The following is a 19042-nucleotide window of genomic DNA, read 5'->3' as shown; positions in this document are numbered from 1 at the left end:
AAAAGAATGAAATTAAGCAGTTTTAGCTGACTTTAGCGGACATTCTTATAATAAAGTCATTTCTTACGGGTATTATACTTGATATATGAAGTATGTTAACACCCCTTGGCCTAGATTTGAGATCTTTCATTCCTCTGAATCCTTTGCTCATCCCCATTCAAATTCATCCATTGCCGTTAATTTCCTTATTGGATTTTCTGTCATTCAGAATTTTTCAAAAAACCTACTTATTTTGCACAGGCCAAAAATTTTGTCCAATCTTCTACTCTGTAATTTGGCACCCTGTCAGAGGCCCATCCAAAATACTGGCTCACCAAATTTGGGTTTAATCCATTCATTCCTGTAGCAACACCATCAGGTCAAATTTCAAGATATGTTTCTGCATGTAAATTCTGAATTCTTAAGCCTGGGATTATGATCTTTGGTGTGTTTAAAGCCATGGCTTGTCTAACTTCGATTGCACTCATTAATTAAGTCTGTCATATTGTCATTTTGAATTTTTCTGAAAAAAAAGTTCTTTGGAAACCTAGGCTGTTGATCAAATCATCATCAAATTTCGGGTGCATCATCTAGAAGGGATTGTGACCCAAAGTTACTAAAAGTCAGATGCTATGGCCACTATCATCCAATAATTTGATGACAAAGCCACTGAACAGGATGTGTGGCCATATCTCAACAAAACTTTGATTGGATAAAATTGATTTGGTGACTGGACTTGGGGCCCAATTCTGAGGAATAAGAACAAAAATAGTGTCATTCCACCCCTAGGTGGTGTTGCAATAAGTAAACATGCCTGGTGGCTAATAACTGTTGAATGGATTGACCTAGGGGGGTGGCATGGTGGTGCAGTGGTCAGCACTGTTGCCTCACACCTCTGGGACCCGGGTTCGAGTCTCCACCTGGGTTACGTGTGTGTGGAATTTGCATGTTCTCCCCATGTCGTCGTGGGGTTTCCTCCAGGTACTCCGGTTTCCTCCAACAGTCCAAATACATGCTGAGCCTAATTGGACTTGCTAAATTGCCCGTTGGTGTGCGTGTGAGCGTGAATGGTGTGTGAGTGTGCCCTGCTATGGGCTGGCCCCCCATCCTGGGTTATTCCCTGCCTAGTGCCCATTGCTTCCGGGATAGGCCCCGGACCCCCCGCGACCCAGTGGGATAAGCGGTTAAGAAAATGAATGGATGGATTGTCTTAATACCCAGCCTCATAAGTGAAATCTGAGGGACTTTTGACTTGCAAAGCGATTTGTCCATCACATTCAAATGAGTTTGATGGTGATGCCGCCAATCACTGTGTGTTAAAATATCTCAGCAATTCTTTGGTCCTTTGAGGCCAAACTTGGTATTTTTACTTGGGGCCACACCTTTGGGAAGTGCATCAAATTCTGTGTCATTTAACCACTGGGGTGGGACACGTTTCATTGACCTACAATATTTTTTCTAATACATTTTGATGTATTGGCCTTTCAAAAGTGGTTGCTATGACTGGGGATTGTCAGGATTTGTCAGTGTTTTTTGTAGCCTTTTGATAACCTTCATATCTATTCATAGACATCGTTTTTAAATGTGCAACAACATGGATTATTTGTGACTGTGAAAGTCATGACAGCCAGCTGATCGGCAGATTTATTTTCAAAGCCTTCACTACATAATGTTCATACCTCAATTCTTTTCATCTTTCCCAGCTAATGGCCTCCAGATTCTACCAGTAGTACAGAAGTACAGAGTAGCACTTGGTCACACTTTAAAGTGCAGTTCAGTTTTTAAAAAATCAACTAGCTAAAGTATGATTTTGATGATGTTACCACATGTTATATAAGGGAAAAAAATGCAAACAAGTGACACTATAAATGTATAAATGCAAAATGTTATGTGCTCAGAGCCAGGCTTGTTTAAAAAACTGATTTTAAACATGAATTTCCCAAGTTACCCAAAATGAATTAATAACAAATGTCACTTGGTGGGAAAAATTGTGTTTTACTGAATTGTAACAGAGGTAGTGAAGAGTATGAAAAGCACTTCAACTGTACATGGAAAGCAGAACACCACAAACATACAATTCACACACTGTTATCAGAGCTTGATTTTCTCTGAAGTAGAGTTTATGACATTTGGAGACAATTAACAGCTACACAACAAAGACAAATGACCCATACGAGTATAACAGCATAGAAATGGTATTCCTAAGTAAAGTCCAACTTCACAGTTAAGCTGCATCTGTACTGATAAAACGGACAAACTTTATTACTTCAATGATGCATTGTTCAGCTTTATTTGCTCTTCTTGACAAAAAAAGAATGTCCTTTATTTTACTGTGGGAGAAATAAACACAGTAGTATGATACATATATTTAAAAAAAAAATGACACAAACAAAAACATCAGTCCAGTTCCTGAAAATCTGATTTAGAAAAATACACCCCACAATTATGATTACATTTTTTTATATACAGTATATAATGCTATATATCAGGGTTCCCCAACTCCAGTCCTGGAGAACCAGTTTGCAAGGACCTGTCAAATACACCTACTAAACCTGGCAATTGGCTGGTGAGCTGAATAAGGTGTTTGAGTATTAAAATCTGGGTGCAGACTAGGCCTGCAGGACTGGAACTGGGGAATCGTGGGGAATTGAAAGTTACCATCACCAAAAATAACTTTTATTTTAAAGTTTCATAATGAAATTAATTTGCTCATCAGGATATTCTGTTTGGCAAAGTATTCCAGTACTTGGGTTTTAAATTATCCATCGTAAATCTTTGTCACCAGATGCACAGTAATCATCCCGCTAAAGCAGAACTACGCTGTCATCGTATTAAAGGGGTGAGTCTGCACACAGCATCGGTTGCTCCAGCATCCACAGTGTCATTCTCCCAGGTTACTATACAGCAATTAACAATCACTGACAGCCGCTAGTAATTAAATGCCTAATAACCATCATGTAGTGATTGAAAGTGATTCAGTCTCAGCCATGGCAAATGTAATCTTATGCATAGCTATTTAACAAGAATAGTATTCCCAGATTGAGGTGAGTACGAGGACAATATTTTCATAGCTATTTCCTAGCATGGAGTATGGCGTAAGAGGCAAGTTTATGCATGCAGACAATTGCATATTTCAACTGATATGGGAATGCCACTTTGGGGCCAATGACAGTCTGACCTCAGTAAAATTCCAGAAGATATTTTTCAGCCTGGATACTTCTCTCCCGTGTAGTAGTTCTCCGCTTAACAGCAACAAGAACTTAACATACATGATGGTACATAAATGTGATCTGCTGATTTCAGATCTGTAAGCATAAATTACCTTTGTTGTATTCCCTGGCCTTCAGGCTAATTGGAGTTGCTAAATTGCCCGTAGGAGTGCATGTGTGTGTGAATGGTGTGTGAGTGTGCCCTGTGATGGGCTGACCCCCCATCCTGGGTTGTTCCCTGCCTCGTGCCCATTGATTCCGGGATAGGCTCCGGACCCCCCGCGACCCAGTAGGATAAGTGGTTTAGAAAATGGATGGATGGATGGTATTCCCTGGCCTTCAGGGAATACTTTTGGTTTTAGCACTGTTCCCCTGTCGCTGCAGATACTTTGGCATGCAAGCCAATAACTCATAAACCGTTTGACGAATCCTTTTCAAACTTTGTACAGGTATTGGTGAGGAACTAGAACTGATTTAATTTTGAAACAGTCCCAAAATGGAAGCAGCGCCACATAGTGATAATGAAAAAAGCAGCAGTTTTGATGCTTGACCCTGCTAAGACCAAAATTCAATAACCGTTTGATGGATCTTTTTCAGTCTTTGAAGAGGCATTATAGGGGGCTGGAATGGAACTGATAAAATTTTGAGACAGCTCGCCAGCAAATATGAAATATGGCTCTCAGGAAATATGAAAGAGCTTTGTGCGTGGAGATGTGATCTTTCCACATGATTTCAAGTGAAAACATGAAAAGTCATCTTTAAAACGAAGGCTTTCGCTATTGCAAATGTCACACTATTTAAGGTCTCAGGAAGTCTAGGGGAAGGGCATTTCCATGTGCCTCGCGGTACATTTTTTGGTCTGTTTTCAAGTTATTGTTTTGTGTACCGCCCACACATATACATTTTTATAGACCATTTCTTGCATGCATGTGCCAATTGGCAATGGGTGTGAAATGACATAAACAAAAAGTAAGACAAGTCTTTAATTAGTCTTTTAATTACTTCTAATTACAGTGTGACTCGCGTTACACGAAAAGCAAAGGGCAAAAAACTAAGCCAACGTTTTAAAAAAGTCTCCTTCAATGGTAAATGACTGGAACAAAGGAATACTTGTAATGCATTAGAAACACATTAGGCTCTTATATTAAGATGGAATAGAAAATACTTCTCTCTAAATATTCTTGGGGACTTGCAGAATTGGTGTGACTCGTGTTACCGTGACTCACGTTACATTTTTCCTGTAACTGGAAAAGTTCACTTGAGTCACCAGATGAAAAGCATTTTTTATTTTACACTAATCTCTGACCTAGCAAATTTCCAGGTGAATCAAAATAAGCATTAACCCTTTGTTTCCTGGATCTAGTGTACATGATTTACCTACTAAATAGATCAAGTCATACATGTACCGCTGATTTCTAAATATAATACTTGTATAAGTATTTATGCAATGCTGAAGTCTACTCTTTTTCTTCAGACGTCTTGCAAGAGACAACTACGAATTAAAATCAGGAAAACCAAAGTGACCGCGGTTGTTAACAGTAAAAGGGGCTTCAGTCTTCTCACCAGTTTGTCATGGGTGTAAAATATCTCGTCTGGTTTCACAGGCCATTTCCAAAATTTGCCAGCTTGTGTCATTACAGAAACTTGGTATTCACCATTGTCAATACATTTTACCTCCCCTGGGTAAACCTTCCCATCATATTCTACACCAAACCAGTCACCCACCTAGAACACATACATGTATTTTCAGAACTGGCTTCTCTGACGTTTGTGTCAGCCTTCTCTCCAGAGTCGGTATTTAATCCTCTTTCACTTAGTATTGAATCTGATTCAGCACAAGGTTCAGCAGCATTAAATACTGCATCTGAAGAGAGGGTGTAATAGGTGGCTTTCCCATTAACCAACTTCATGCAGTGAACATTTGCAATGCCAGGAACTGGGGGAGCATTTGTAAATACCTCTTCTATCCCCAGTTCACTATTGATCCCATCAGTGTCGGAGGTCTTCATTTCAATGACTTGGACATTGCTTGCCCTGGCTGCCTCAGTGAAGGTAGAAGCATTTGTGACAATAGTTTTTCTATTTCTCACTGCATTCCATACCACCCGTTTCACTGCCCCACCAATGCCATCGACAGGGCCCTTCCCGTGTGATGTAGCAAAGAAAATCCAGTGTTTTTTAAATAAATTTATCTGTATTTAAGAAGTTTAAGATAAGATAAAAACACACAGCCTTATTCTGCAGGCAGTAACAGGATGCATCACTCTGTATTCATGTTCATGTAGATAATGGATGTGTAGTCATACTTAGAGACCTCAATAACAGGCCTTTGTTTACCTTAATTTTCTTTTCTTTAGTATTAAGTATAGTGAGGGTCTGCTGGGAACGTCTGGCGGAATCCCCTGTCAGGGAGAGTTTCAACTCCTACCTCCAGCAGAACTTCTCCCATATCCCGGGGGAGGCGGGGGACATTGAGTCCGAATGGGCCATGTTCCGTGCCTCCATTGTGGAGGCGGCTGACCGGAGCTGCGGCCGTAAGGTGGTCGGTGCCTGTCGCGGCGGCAATCCCCGAACCCGCTGGTGGACAGCGGGGGTAAGGGATGCCGTCAAGCTGAAGAAGGAGTCTTATCGGGCCTTTCTGGCCTGTGGGACTCCAGACGCAGCTGACGGCTACCGGCAGGCCAAGCGGAATGCGGCTTTGGCGGTCGCTGAGGCAAAAACTCGGGTGTGGGAGGAGTTTGGTGAGGCCATGGAGAACGACTTCCGGACGGCTTCGAGGAGATTCTGGTCCACCATCCGGCGGCTCCGGGCGGGAAAGCGGTGCAGTATCAACACTATTTATGGTGTGGATGGTGCGCTGCTGACCTCAGCTCGGGACGTTTTGGGTCGGTGGAGGGAGTACTTCGAAGACCTCCTCAATCCCACCGACACGCCTTCCAATATGGAAGCAGAGTGTGGGGACTTGGGGGTGGACTCGCCTATCTCGGGGGTGGAGGTCGCTGAGGTGGTCAAAAAGCTCCTCGGTGGCCGGGCCCCGGGGGTGGACGAGATTCGCCCAGAGTTCCTCAAGGCTCTGGATGCTGTGGGGCTGTCCTGGTTGACACGCATCTGCAGCATCGCGTGGACATCGGGGGCAGTACCTCTGGACTGGCAGACCGGGGTGGTGGTCCCCCTCTTTAAGAAGGGGGACCGGAGGGTGTGCTCCAACTACAGGGGGATCACACTCCTCAGCCTCCCTGGTAAGGTCTATTCGGGGGTCCTGGAAAGGAGGGTCCGCCGGATTGTCGAACCTCGGATTCAGGAGGAGCAGTGTGGTTTTCGCCCTGGCCGTGGAACAGTGGACCAGCTCTATACTCTCAGCAGGGTTCTGGAGGGTTCATGGGAGTTTGCCCGACCAGTCTACATGTGTTTTGTGGACTTGGAAAAGGCATTCGACCGTGTCCCTCGTGGGGTCCTGTGGGGAGTGCTCCGGGAGTATGGGGTACCGGGCTCCCTTTTAAGGGCGGTTCGGTCCCTGTATGACCGGTGCCAGAGTTTGGTCCGCATGGGCGGCAATAAGTTGGACTCGTTTCCGGTGAGGGTTGGACTCCGTCAGGGCTGCCCTTTGTCACCGATTCTGTTCATAGTTTTTATGGACAGAATTTCTAGGCGCAGCCAGGGCGTTGAGGGCGTCCGGTTCGGTGACCTCAGGATTAGGTCTCTGCTTTTTGCGGGTGATGTGGTTCTGTTGGCCTCATCGAGCCGTGACCTTCAGCTCTCACTGGAGCAGTTCGCAGCCGAGTGCGAAGCGGCTGGGATGAGAATCAGCACCTCCAAATCCGAGACCATGGTTCTCAGCCGGAAAAGGATAGAATGCTCTCTCCGGGTTGGGGATGGGGTCCTCCCCCAAGTGGAGGAGTTTAAGTATCTCGGGATCTTGTTCACGAGTGGGGGAACGATGGAGCGGGAGATCGACAGGCGGATCGGTGCGGCGTCAGCAGTCATGCGGGCGCTGCATCGGTCTGTCATGGTGAAGAGAGAGCTGAGCCAAAAGGCGAAGCTCTCGATTTACCAGTCGATCTACGTTCCTACCCTCACCTATGGTCATGAGCTTTGGGTAGTGACCGAAAGAACGAGATCGCGGGTACAAGCGGCCAAAATGAGTTTCCTCCGCAGGGTGGCTGGGCTCTCCCTTAGAGATAGGGTGAGGAGCTCAGTCATTCGGGAGGGACTCAGAGTAGAGCCGCTGCTCCTCCGCATCGAGAGGAGCCAGATGAGGTGGCTCGGGCATCTGATCAGGATGCCTCCGGGACGCCTCCCTGGGGAGGTATTCCGGGCATGTCCCACTGGGAGGAGACCCCGGGGAAGACCCAGGACACGCTGGAGAGACTATGTCTCTCGGCTGGCCTGGGAACGCCTCGGGGTCCCCCCAGAGGAGCTAGACGAAGTGGCCGGGGAGAGGGAAGTCTGGGTCTCCCTGCTGAGGCTGCTGCCCCCGCGACCCGACTCCGGATTAAGCGGGAGATGATGGATGGATGGATGGATGGATAGTATTAAGTAAGTCTATATAGTTTTCAGTATTTAAAACTTAAAAGTATAATTGTCACGCTCCGGTTCGGGCGAACAGGCGATCGTGCGGGCAGTTGGCCAAAAATCAGGCAGACGCGGCAGGATCGGGGAGATCGGGGGTTTATTAGGGGAAAGGAACACTGGGAACATGGAAACTACGGGAGACCAACTAACATCACGCACAAGAGTCACGCAATGACGAACGAGGGTAACAGGCAAGACCAGGATTTAAATAGGACATGACTAAATCAAAATAATCGAACACAACAGGAGACAATTAGGAAATCACACGTGGGTAATCAGGGGGCGTGGCACACACGAGGAGCGGACGAGCTGGGCATCACAATAATGTAAAAAATTCCTTAAACATACCTGAAATTCAAGATGAAGTCGGATATAATTTCTTTTGTTTTTGTTTATGAGGTGTGGCTTCAGAACAAACAGGAAGCGAGATGAATTGTGGGTAAAAGAAAGTGCTTCCATCTGTAGTTTATCTTAGAAACTACTATAAAGCTATTATGATTGAAACAATTAAAGAAATCAGTATGAAGTGCAGTTGAAACATTGTGACTCGCGTTATATGTGACTCGCGTTACAGATATTCAATGCCCAATAACTTATCTAAGAGGGGACACCAGGCCTGCTGCTGGTTTTCCCATAATCAGTAAGGGCTAGGGATGCAGATATATCACTGTCAGTTTGCTACTAGCATAGGCTTCTTTTTTGTGAGAAAAGCTGTACTTTTTTGTGACTCGCGTTACAGAACCTTTTATACTCAGTGAAGAAGACTGCCAAAGAGAAAGTACATGTTAGAACAAACTTTTACCTCAGAAAATATTAAGAACAAGACCCACTTAAAATATCATCACAGTGAAAGTTTGAGATTTCTTCAAAAATAGGGCTGCAGAGAATAGCATAAAATCCTATCTAAAGTGATGAAAAAATTAATGAAAACAGTTGCAATATTCAAACGATGAAATTTTCATGAACAAAACGTGTAACCACCAGAGGTCTTTTGTTTCCTGAAAAAATACCTTATTTTCTATCAAAAATACTGAAAATGCAAGTGCAACACAGTTAGAAAAATTTTGCCTAATTTTCCCAATCAGCATGGAAATACCCGGAAGCACAAATATATAGTGCATATAGCTGTGTCTCACATAAAAAGGTTGTGCATACTCTGCTCATATTGTTCAAAATGGAGTAACACTTTGCCATGAATTTTAAATTTTAGTATGAGCCCATGTAATTAAGTCTTGACTGTTTACACGTAAACACTTAATAAAGATATAGCTGAGGTCCTGGATTCAGTCTCCTGCATTTTCTCTCTAACCCCCTCAAAGAATTTCTTGCAGGGATTAATTCAGTATGTTTTAACAACATATAAAAAGACCAGATGAGTTAGGAGCAACACTTTACTTGAGGGGGCACAAATAATGTAGTAGTACATCCATCCATCTATTTTCCAAACCGCTTCCAATCCTACTGGGTCGCGGGGGGTCCGGAGCCTATCCCGGAAGCAATGTGCACAAGGCAGGGAACAACCTAGGATGAGGGGCCAGCCTGTCGCAGGGCACACACACACCATTCACTCTCACACACACACACCTATGGGCAATTTAGCAACTCCAGTTAGCCTCAGCATGTTTTTTGGACTGTGGGGGGAAACCCCACGACGACATGGGGAGAACAAGCAAACTCCACACACATGTGACCCAGGCAGAGACTCGAACCCGGGTCCCAGAGGTGTGAGGCAACAGTGCTAACCAGTGCATCTGTCAGAGTTCGCTGGTTAAAGCGGGTAGTGGGCACAGGCTGACAAGCGGGCAGGAAGCAGGCAAGCAGGCGGAGTACGGGGAAAACGGGGATTTATTCGGGATCGGGACGGAGCAGACAGCACTAAGACTAACTAACATCAATGACGGACCAGAAACTAAGGCAAGACATGGACTGAAATAGACGAGACTGGGGCGAAAATAAGTGGACACAGCTGGGCAAGACCAGGGAAGCACACGTGGGTAATCAGGGGGCGTGGCACACACGAGGATCGTACGAGCCGGGCATGACAGCACCACCATGCCGCCCCTGAAGTAGTACACTCTTACTTAATTCATTAATTAACCAGAAAGTATTAGTTATATACTGATCCCACGTTTGTTCATTCTTAATCATAACAGTTACTGTATTTGTTCATCATTTGTACTTGAGTAGTTACTGAGTTATTACTGAGTAATGTATATTTGAATAATATAAAATATAACAATACATGTGCTATAAATCAATAAACCATTGTCCTTTAGTTTTATCCACTGCAGGGCTGCAGGAAGCAGCATACAGAGGAAATGCGTTGGGCGGGATGGTAGCCCGGATCAGGGCTCACATACTGGCTCACATGTGGGCAATGAAGAAGTAGCACTTCACGTGTTCGGGAGAAAAACAGCAGCCAGAGGAATCCTATGCAATCTCAGTGAGAATAAACTCCCCAGACCCAGGACTGGGGCAGGAATTGCAAGATTCTCCTCTAGCATTTATTTTGGCATACTGTATTTCTTGCTATTATCCTTGGTACATGTTTATATTTGCCAATAATTGAAATTGAAATAAACATGATTATTATTCATCCATCCTCGTACCGCATATCCTGGAGACGAGGGCCTTGAGCTTATCCCAGGTAGCATAGGACACAATGGTATACTTTTGGATGGGATGCCAGTCCATTGCAGGGAATGCACTCACTCACACACTGTGGGCAATTTAGAGATGACAGTCTATTATTATTAGGATACCTATAGTTTTTAGTAGTTTTCGCTATTAGTATGCTTTTTGCCATGGGAGTCTATGGCAGCCCATAGAGCTGATTGGCAACTTTTTTGAAATTTGGCACATCAATAGAGGTCAGTTCCAACTATTCATACCAAATTTGGGTTCAATCCATCCATCACTCTAGCGCCACCCACAGGCCAAATTTCAAGAAATGTTTTTGTCTTATTCTGTTTCTTATCATTGTATGATTATGCTATTTACTTTTAAGTATTAGCATTACCTGTCTTGGTGACATCCCATAATACAACTCTGATGACCTGATCACATATAAAACACTTCCCACGCAGCACATTATGCTTTACTATCTATTTATTATTCAAACATCAAACTTTGATGACGTCAATGTATATCGCTGACATAAATCACTGACGTGAAGCTATGGACATCATACTTAACTAGCTGACGTTTTAGTATTTTATATAGCATGATGGGTGCAGATCTAACTTAGTGTATAACTTAGTTTCGGCAGTGGTTTTGCTATATAGAGTCCATCGTCATGATCCCATAGTTAGCGGAAGCGAAAATAGTGTAATTAGTACAAGTACTAAAGAAATGTAATGTAATGTAATACCGAACAGTTTTCAAAAATGCGGTACCGCAATACCTTTTTGGCACCGGTATCCCGCGCAGCATCAGTCTGCCTGAGATATTTGATAAAGTGTGGATCTTCCTATACGTGCAGCACGAATAAATAAAAATCTCTGCTTTGTATACTTGACAAATCTGTGTGTGTCATCATACTCAAAACCGCCCCAAATAAGCCACGAAATTAACCATGAATTCTACCCTACTGTGGTACACAGCTTTGCTTCTTACGTTTCTTTCACACAAAAAGTTGCAGGTTGATGACAAAACGTGCTCGCGTCCGGACCAGTAAGTGCAACAGGGGGGCAGAACTGGGGAGGGGGGCAGGATGCGATCGTGCTCGGTTGCCGTATAAGGCAGCCGGGCCCAGTGTGGTACGCGCTTAGTCTAATTACAGGTTCTTGTGGGAAGCTTGTGTGATGTTGTTCTTGTCAGGTTTTGGGCTGGTTGCGAGCGCGATCGCACGGGCAGGAAACAGGCCGGCAGAACACGGGGAAACTGGGATTTATTAACACTAAAACGGGACGAAGCACGAACATCGACTAACTAACATCAATGACGGACCAGGAACGAAAGCAAGACATGGACTATAATAATCGAAAATAATCGGACACAGCTGGGTATAATGGGGAAGCACACGTGGATAATCAGGGGGGCATGGCACACATGAGGATCGTACGAGCTGGGCGTGACAATTAGACATACTGATCGCTATGTATCGCGATACAACAGTTTGCAATGTTACCAAAGTGTCATTTTATAATTCCCATATTAAACAAGTTACCGTGCATAGTGCTTTGGGGAGAGACAGACTCCAAGAGTGCAGTTCATTTCACGTGTCTTTAAGTCATTGTCTGATATTATCCAGAGCTGAATGTGTGATTCATGCTTACTACTATATTCTTGCTTTGCAGTTCTTACACAATTTTTTTCTTATTTACTTCTAAAAGTAAATAAAAAACTTATAAAGCTGTCATTATTATATAACAACTATACGTATTATGATGTTATTATTTAGTTATGTTGTTGCTTGGTTACATTTGATGCCTCCGCACGTGGGAAGCTACCGGTTTGAAAGATGCGGCTTCACTTGCTTTTCTGCACCAAGATGGCAAGGTACGTTGCATTTCTGCTCCCATTTTACCGTATAACTTATCTTATTATTTAGTATCTGTCTTTGTATGTACAGTGGTACCTCGACCCACGAACTGTCCTGATCACGAATAAATCGGGTTACGAACCAAATGTTCCAAAATGTTTTGTACCGGTTGTCGAACCGTGTTTCGGGCCGCGAACCCACAAACTTCCCGAAAAGGGTCCAATGAAAGCTCCCCAAAGAACCACCCGAAACGCGAAGAAATGTCCAGTATAATAATAATTAAAAAAATCATATTTTCGAAATTACTGCATTTGACTGTTACTCAGTCTTTTAATGTTGATTGTTTAGTTTTTTGGTGGGATGTTTTGTGGTTCTTTTCCGTGTTTTGGCGTCTTTCGAGCGACCAGCGTATGCTCAGTTTTAATGTTTTATTTAATTTAGCATTTGTTAGCATGTAAATGTAAATGTATGCTCTCAGTTATATGTACACAGTCTGTCATAATTTGATTGTACGGTAGGGGGTGTTGAGTTGTACTGCGCGTGCTCGAATTGTATATATGTATGTATAGAGTGACCTAAAGAGAAAGACGGCGATATGTCCTAGTTCATGGTGAATAACGTGTTGTGTGAACTTATTTTTCCATTTATAAATCCTCTATTATTGTTAGTCTTCTCCCGATTTTCTTACCGCTGCACCGACAGTTCGACGTGCCAACAGCATTATTTGTTACAAGTAAGGTTATTTTAATTTAAGTCTATATTCTTGGTCGCGTTCTCCCCATGTCGTCGTGGGCTTTCCTCCGGGTACTTGCTAAATTGCCCGTAGGAGTGCATGTGTGAGTGAATGGTGTGTGAGTGTGCCCTGCAATGGGCTGGCCCCCCCATCCTCGATTTTTCCCTGCCTCGTGCCCATTGCTTCCGGGATAGGCAACCGAGTAGGATAAGCGGTTTGGAAAATGGATGGATGGATTCTTGATCACAGAAAAATATAAAAAATTGAAGAAAATGCAGCGTTTCTGAAGTTTAAACATATTGAACATAATACACATTTACATTATTTGAAATGGGAGAAATTGATTGAGGTCACGCACTTTTCACGTCAGGAACTAAGTTCGTGAGCCGAGGTATGACTGTATATTGAAATATGTTTGTGTAAAATTCAGTATATTGTTTGGATTATATTTAAATTTTATGTGCAGGTTAGTTAGTGTCATATGCAGGGTTGCCAACCCTCACTCAAGATGTCTTGTAGTCAACCTGTTTTGTTCCATTATAAACCTAAAATTAGTTCCATCAAAAGTGTTGGGGTAGTCTGCAAACCATCCAGACTATTTACAAGGTAGTAAGACTGTTACACATATGGAGATGAATGTGCAGACTTGTCTGGAATTGAGAATCTCACGCCAGCCAGCTGACCAAAGATAGCAGCTCTGCCTGTGCAGTAATGCGGTTGTTGATTGGGAAGGTGTGGGTCAGTGCAGAAGTGTAGTCCACATGTCAGGAGTGACTGACAGCTCCATTGCATTGCCTGTATGTTGTTTTTCCTCATTCAGAATCAGACGATTTGAGAAAGCTGTTTGCTGGAGCGACGACAGATACTGGGCAACTTGGGACAAGTGGGGAGAGGTGATTGACTGGGGAGATGAGAAAGAGCTGTGCTCCCCAGCAGAATCACCTTCTGACCAGGCTGACAGTTCCACTGAGTCACATTCCCGAAGGCGAATTGCCAAGGCAGTTAGCTGGACGGATGATGCTTATTGGGCAGCCTGGGACAAGTGGGAAGAGATCATCTGCTGGGGTGATGAAGAGGAGTGCTCCCAAGTAACTCCACCCACTAGTCAGCTTGGGAGGGATAAGGGGATAGATGTACATGGGTTGGAGGCTTTTGTGATAAATAACAGGACAATCTCCATAAAGCCTGTAGACAACCATCAAGACAGTCTGAAGATAGGAGCTGTGCTGGTAGACCTCTGCCAGTTTGATCTCGAATATTTAGATCAAAGTAAATTTAATTTTGAAATTGTGCAAGTACAAATTGGAGAAGTTGAAGTGGAGGAGACTAGAGAAAAGGCTTTTGAAAAAGCATTTGAATTGGAAATTGTGGATGTGGCAGTAGAAGTTATAAACAGTGAATTCCAGCCGAATGCTATAAATTTGGATATTGTTGAAACTAAGGTGGACAAATTATTATTGGAAGAACTGATCGTTGGCGATTTAGAAGCAGGCAATGTGAAGGTGTCAGTATCAAATGGCAATGTGGTGAAGGTACCCTTAAGGTACCCTTCACCACAGAGGAACAGAAGGACCAGGCAACCTTAGACCATACTCTCTGGTGGTTGACTCGTGGCAACTGGACTTGTCTCTGAAACTTAGAAACATTTCGCTGCTCATCCAATCAGCTTCTTCAGACTGAGGGAGGTAGTAAGTGTCCACATATTTATCCTCCTGGGTAAGTAGTCTAAGGGGGCTCGTTGAGTGAAACAAAGTGGGGGGGGGGGGGGAGTTGTGGGTAGATGTAACCAGTCCCTCCTACTCCAATAGAGTGGGTCGTTAAGGGTGGTCCACCTGGTGGAGGTGTGACTTGGGTCTGTTTTTTTCCTGGGAATTATTTTTGTTTTGGCAAATGATGAGAGGGTCGCAGGTTAAATTGGAGACAGGTTGTGCCTAATGCCTCTACCTCTGTTGAGTGAGGGGTTGTGCATTTGCACATGCAAAGCTGCTTGGACGAGCGGTGAAACGTTTCTACCTTTCAGAGAGGTACAATGTCTTTGGATGTCTTTTGTCTTGTGCAGTCTGGGAGTTGACTGAATGCTGGGGCGGGGGTAGCTTTTCCTTTGTAGTGGGGTCCGGTGGGGCGCCTTGGGCTCTGTGGGGCCCGGTGGTGCTGCTGCCTTGGGCCCCGGTCTGGATGGGCCTGGGCCCCCCTCCCTGGATGGATTTCGGGGAACGGGGAGTGCCTATGGGGGTCAGCGGGGGAGCTGGCTCCGGGGGGGGAGGTATTTTGCCCCCCCCCCATTCCTTTCCTCCCCATCCCTAAATGCTTCCCTCCTCCCGCTCCATCACACCACCACACATGTAGGGCTTTGAGGTGTAGGTGCGTTGCTGGGATGCAGGGTAGGTATTCCTCCTCTGTCCCCTCGCGACCACCTGTACCTCATTCATACACTACAACGTAGACACTCTCATTACTTACTCTCTCATGACACATACATTTATGGCGTTGGGGATGGGCACACAGAATGGCATCCAGAGGGCGGTCTGTTCATTCAGCCTTACCTGTCAATGTGTGTGCCAGGGCCCACATCTCAATTTTAATCACACATAGACATTGAGGGCTCTGGGGAGAGGCCGAGCTAACACCAGCTGTTGGTCGGCAGGGGGTGGTTAGTGCCATGCCCTTCACCTGTTTTAAAAGCACTTTAGAACAACACACACCAACACCACATCTGAGCGGGCGAAGGGGGGCATGGGGTCTTTTCACACCCCCGTTCCCTGTTCGCCATTTGGGGCTGGGGGCTGAGAGGAAGAGCTGGCCGTCTGGTCGGGGTCTGGGCTGGTGGGCTTCTCGGCTACTGCGGGGTCTGGGGTGATCTTCTGGTCTCCTCGCCAGAGGAAAAATAGGGGTCCACATAGAGTATATATGGGGAGTGAGAGTATGTGTACAGCGTTCATTTCTGTGTGTCTAAATGTTGGGTGAATGTGTAAATATTTGTTTATGTCTGCATGAGGGTGGGAACGTATGCTTGTATATGTGTGTGCCTGTTTGTCTATACACACGTGTCAGGTTGGGTCCTAGACTCCACCTGAAATAACATCTCGGGCACAATAAAGTGGTCCTCCGCAGAGGGGGGTGGTGGAGGGAAAAAAAAAAAAAAAGCTTGTGACCCACCGACCGATTTCTTATTTGATTACTGTTGTTCCTTGTCTTGTTTTTGACCCCTCGTGGTCTGCTTTTGTTTTTATTAGTGTCTCTAGTGTTTTTCCCCTTTCCTCCTTTGAATCCCTGAGTGAGTCGTCCACTCTCTGTTTCTGCTTGCTCCATGACACGCTGTTGCTCTCAATCCGCCCTGGACCTGTGACAGTATTTCTGCTTTTGCTTTTGTTTGGACGTACTGAGTTTAGGATACCTAGCTTAGAAGGAATAGTTTAGCCTGTCATGTGTAACGTTGTTAAATGCGCTTATATCAGTGTTATGTCACAGTACCAGAAACTTAAAATGGTACATTTTGTTTTCTTTTTGTTTTCTTGCAATTACTACATACAAATGTTTAATGTTTTGCTGACATCTAATTAGAAAATAAATGCATTTATGCTTTAAATGATCTTTTTGTTGTCTTCAATCATTTCAACAGGTGAAAATGACCTGAAATCAATGAGTTTGAACACTGGACACTACATTCCGTGTTTGTGTATAAAGTCATGTTTAGCGGACATGCGAGTTCATTCGTATCCTTTTCCCCAGAGACAAAAAGTAGGCTGGGCTAATGGGAAAAAAACACACAAATATATGGACCTAATGTCAGTGTATTATTCATGAGGTTTTGTAATATCTGAGACCAAATTAAACTTAATCTGTGTATTTAATGGATTTGTGTGCTATTGCTACTGGTTTAATTGGTAAATAGGCCTTTTTCAAAGCAATTGAATATTTAAATGGGAATGTTTTACGTTATTGATTTAGCTTTAATCATGAAGTACCAAGCTTGATATCAATCCATGTCTAATGTGACATATTCAGGACATGCAAAGTCTATACACATAGGCACAGACTATGGCTGGGATTCGTGTGGCCTACCCTGCAGATGGGAGGCCAACACTGCATGGTATATATTCTTTAAATTTATTTAATATTAGTTACATAATTACTCATATAGACCATGTTAATACTTAATAGTGCATGTAAAGAAAATTATACTCTCATTTGACATTAATGTGTGAAGTGCATGTAAGTATGGAATATCCATCCATTGGCTGTAGCACTTATCCTATTCAAGGTCAAAGCCAGAAGCTATGGATGCAAGATTGGGACAACAGGAGCTGACCCTGACAGGAAGTTCATCTCATAATGATATTCCCCACACCGTGCTACTTCTTGCAGAGCTTTGCTGGGGTAGGTGGTGTGGCTATCATACCAGCCGGCGACGCATCCAGTTAGGATGCTCTTGATGACACAGTTATAAAGTGTCCTGAGGATAAGGGGACACACCTTTTAGCTCGTCGGAGGTAGAAGGGCCGCTGCTATGCATTTAAATTTTTCCCAATATGATAAATGTAGCGTGGAAAAAGTAACCATATCAGTTTACATGGGCTTCTACAGGGGGTTAAGTATCCATCCATCCATTTTCTGAAGCCACTTAATTCCAACTGGGGTTGCCTGGGGACTGGAACCTATCCCAAGAACACTGGGCACAAGTGGGAACCAACCCTGGGGAATCACCAACACACCACAGGGTGCACACACAACTACAGGACCAATTTAGACTCACCATTCAACCCCTCTTGAATGCTTTTGGACCATGGGAGGAAACTACAGCGCCTGGTGAAAACTCAGACAAACAGAGGGAGAGCGTGCAAACTCCATGCAGAAAGGACTTGGGATTGAACACAGGACCTTCTTGCTGTAAGGCAGCAGGGCAAACCACTGCGCCACCATGCTGCCCCCGTGTTAAGTATGATAAGTAATATGACAAATGTCATAGCTTAGCTATAGATATGCATAAAATGTACGGAAAGACGATATAAACATCTTGTTACTGGTTCATAATCATAGTGAGAATATCTTATTGTTATGCAAACGTTAGTGCTTCCTTTGTTTCTGATTTGTGTCTTCAGGATCTCCAGGGCAGCTTGTGGACAAACAGGAGGTGACGCCTATGAAAGGAGACACTGTCAGTATTCAGTGTCACTATACTGACATTTACATTGACATGATGTGGTGTAGGATGGGCAGGGGCTCCTGTGTAGAGAATTCTGGGAGTTTGGATGGGAGGCCTGTGGAGCTCAGTGATGAAAGAGTTAATAAAGTGCTCAGCGTCACAATGAGGCGACTGGAGAGGAAGGACACGGGCTGGTACCTGTGTGTGGCAGGAAACCTGCAGACACTCCTTCCTATTAAAGTCAATGCACAACCACACACAGCACTGAATGTAAGTAATTAATTAAAATATGTCAGTCGTTTATACTCTATTACAAATAAATAAAGGCTAAATGGATCCCAAATCTTTCCCTCGTGAAGGAAGTTGGCGCATTTTTTTGGGAAGAATCTGTTTGGGGGAGGGGGCGTGCACTGTACTCACTGGGGTATTACCAACAAGCACCAGGGTGAACAAAATACTCAGCTAAAGTCAGAGCAAAGCTAAAAAGAATGAAATTAAGCAGTTTTAGCTGACTTTAGCGGACGTTCTTATAATAAACTCATTTCTTACGGGTATTATACTTGTTATATGAAGTATGTTAACACCCCTTGGCCCAGATTTGTGATCTTTCATTCCTCTGAATCCTTTGCTCATCCCGATTCAAATTCATCCATTGCCGTTAATTTCCTTATTGGATTTTCTGTCATTCTGAATTTTTCAGTAAACCTACTTTTGTGAACTTGTCCTAGGCAGTTGATCCAATCACCACCAAACTTGGTGTGCATGATCTACAATATAGGGGACCGAAAGGTATTCAAAGAATCATGCTATATCAAATGCTATGGCCACTGTCGTCCAAAGAATTTCATGACAAAGCCACTAAATAGGATGTCAGGCAATAACTCAGCAATGATTTGTTATTGGATTTTAGTGAACATTTTGCA

The 19042-nt window shown here is 44.0% G+C and overlaps 1 protein-coding gene across 1 annotated transcript; it reads left to right on the top strand.

The window, feature by feature from the left end:
* Positions 1-11931: 11931 nt before the first annotated feature.
* LOC125721491 (uncharacterized) lies at positions 11932-16565 on the top strand. The gene is made up of 2 exons (XM_048997437.1): positions 11932-12260; positions 13797-16565. Exons 1-2 carry the CDS (start codon positions 12223-12225, stop codon positions 14560-14562), a joined length of 804 nt encoding a protein of 267 aa, XP_048853394.1. The 5' UTR covers positions 11932-12222; the 3' UTR covers positions 14563-16565.
* Positions 16566-19042: the final 2477 nt, after the last annotated feature.

This window comes from Brienomyrus brachyistius, unplaced genomic scaffold, assembly GCF_023856365.1.
Source record: "Brienomyrus brachyistius isolate T26 unplaced genomic scaffold, BBRACH_0.4 scaffold33, whole genome shotgun sequence".
Taxonomy (NCBI): Eukaryota; Metazoa; Chordata; class Actinopteri; order Osteoglossiformes; family Mormyridae; genus Brienomyrus; species Brienomyrus brachyistius.
The sequence above is the reverse complement of the archived record's forward strand: the minus strand, read 5'-3'. Positions and strand labels throughout refer to the sequence as shown.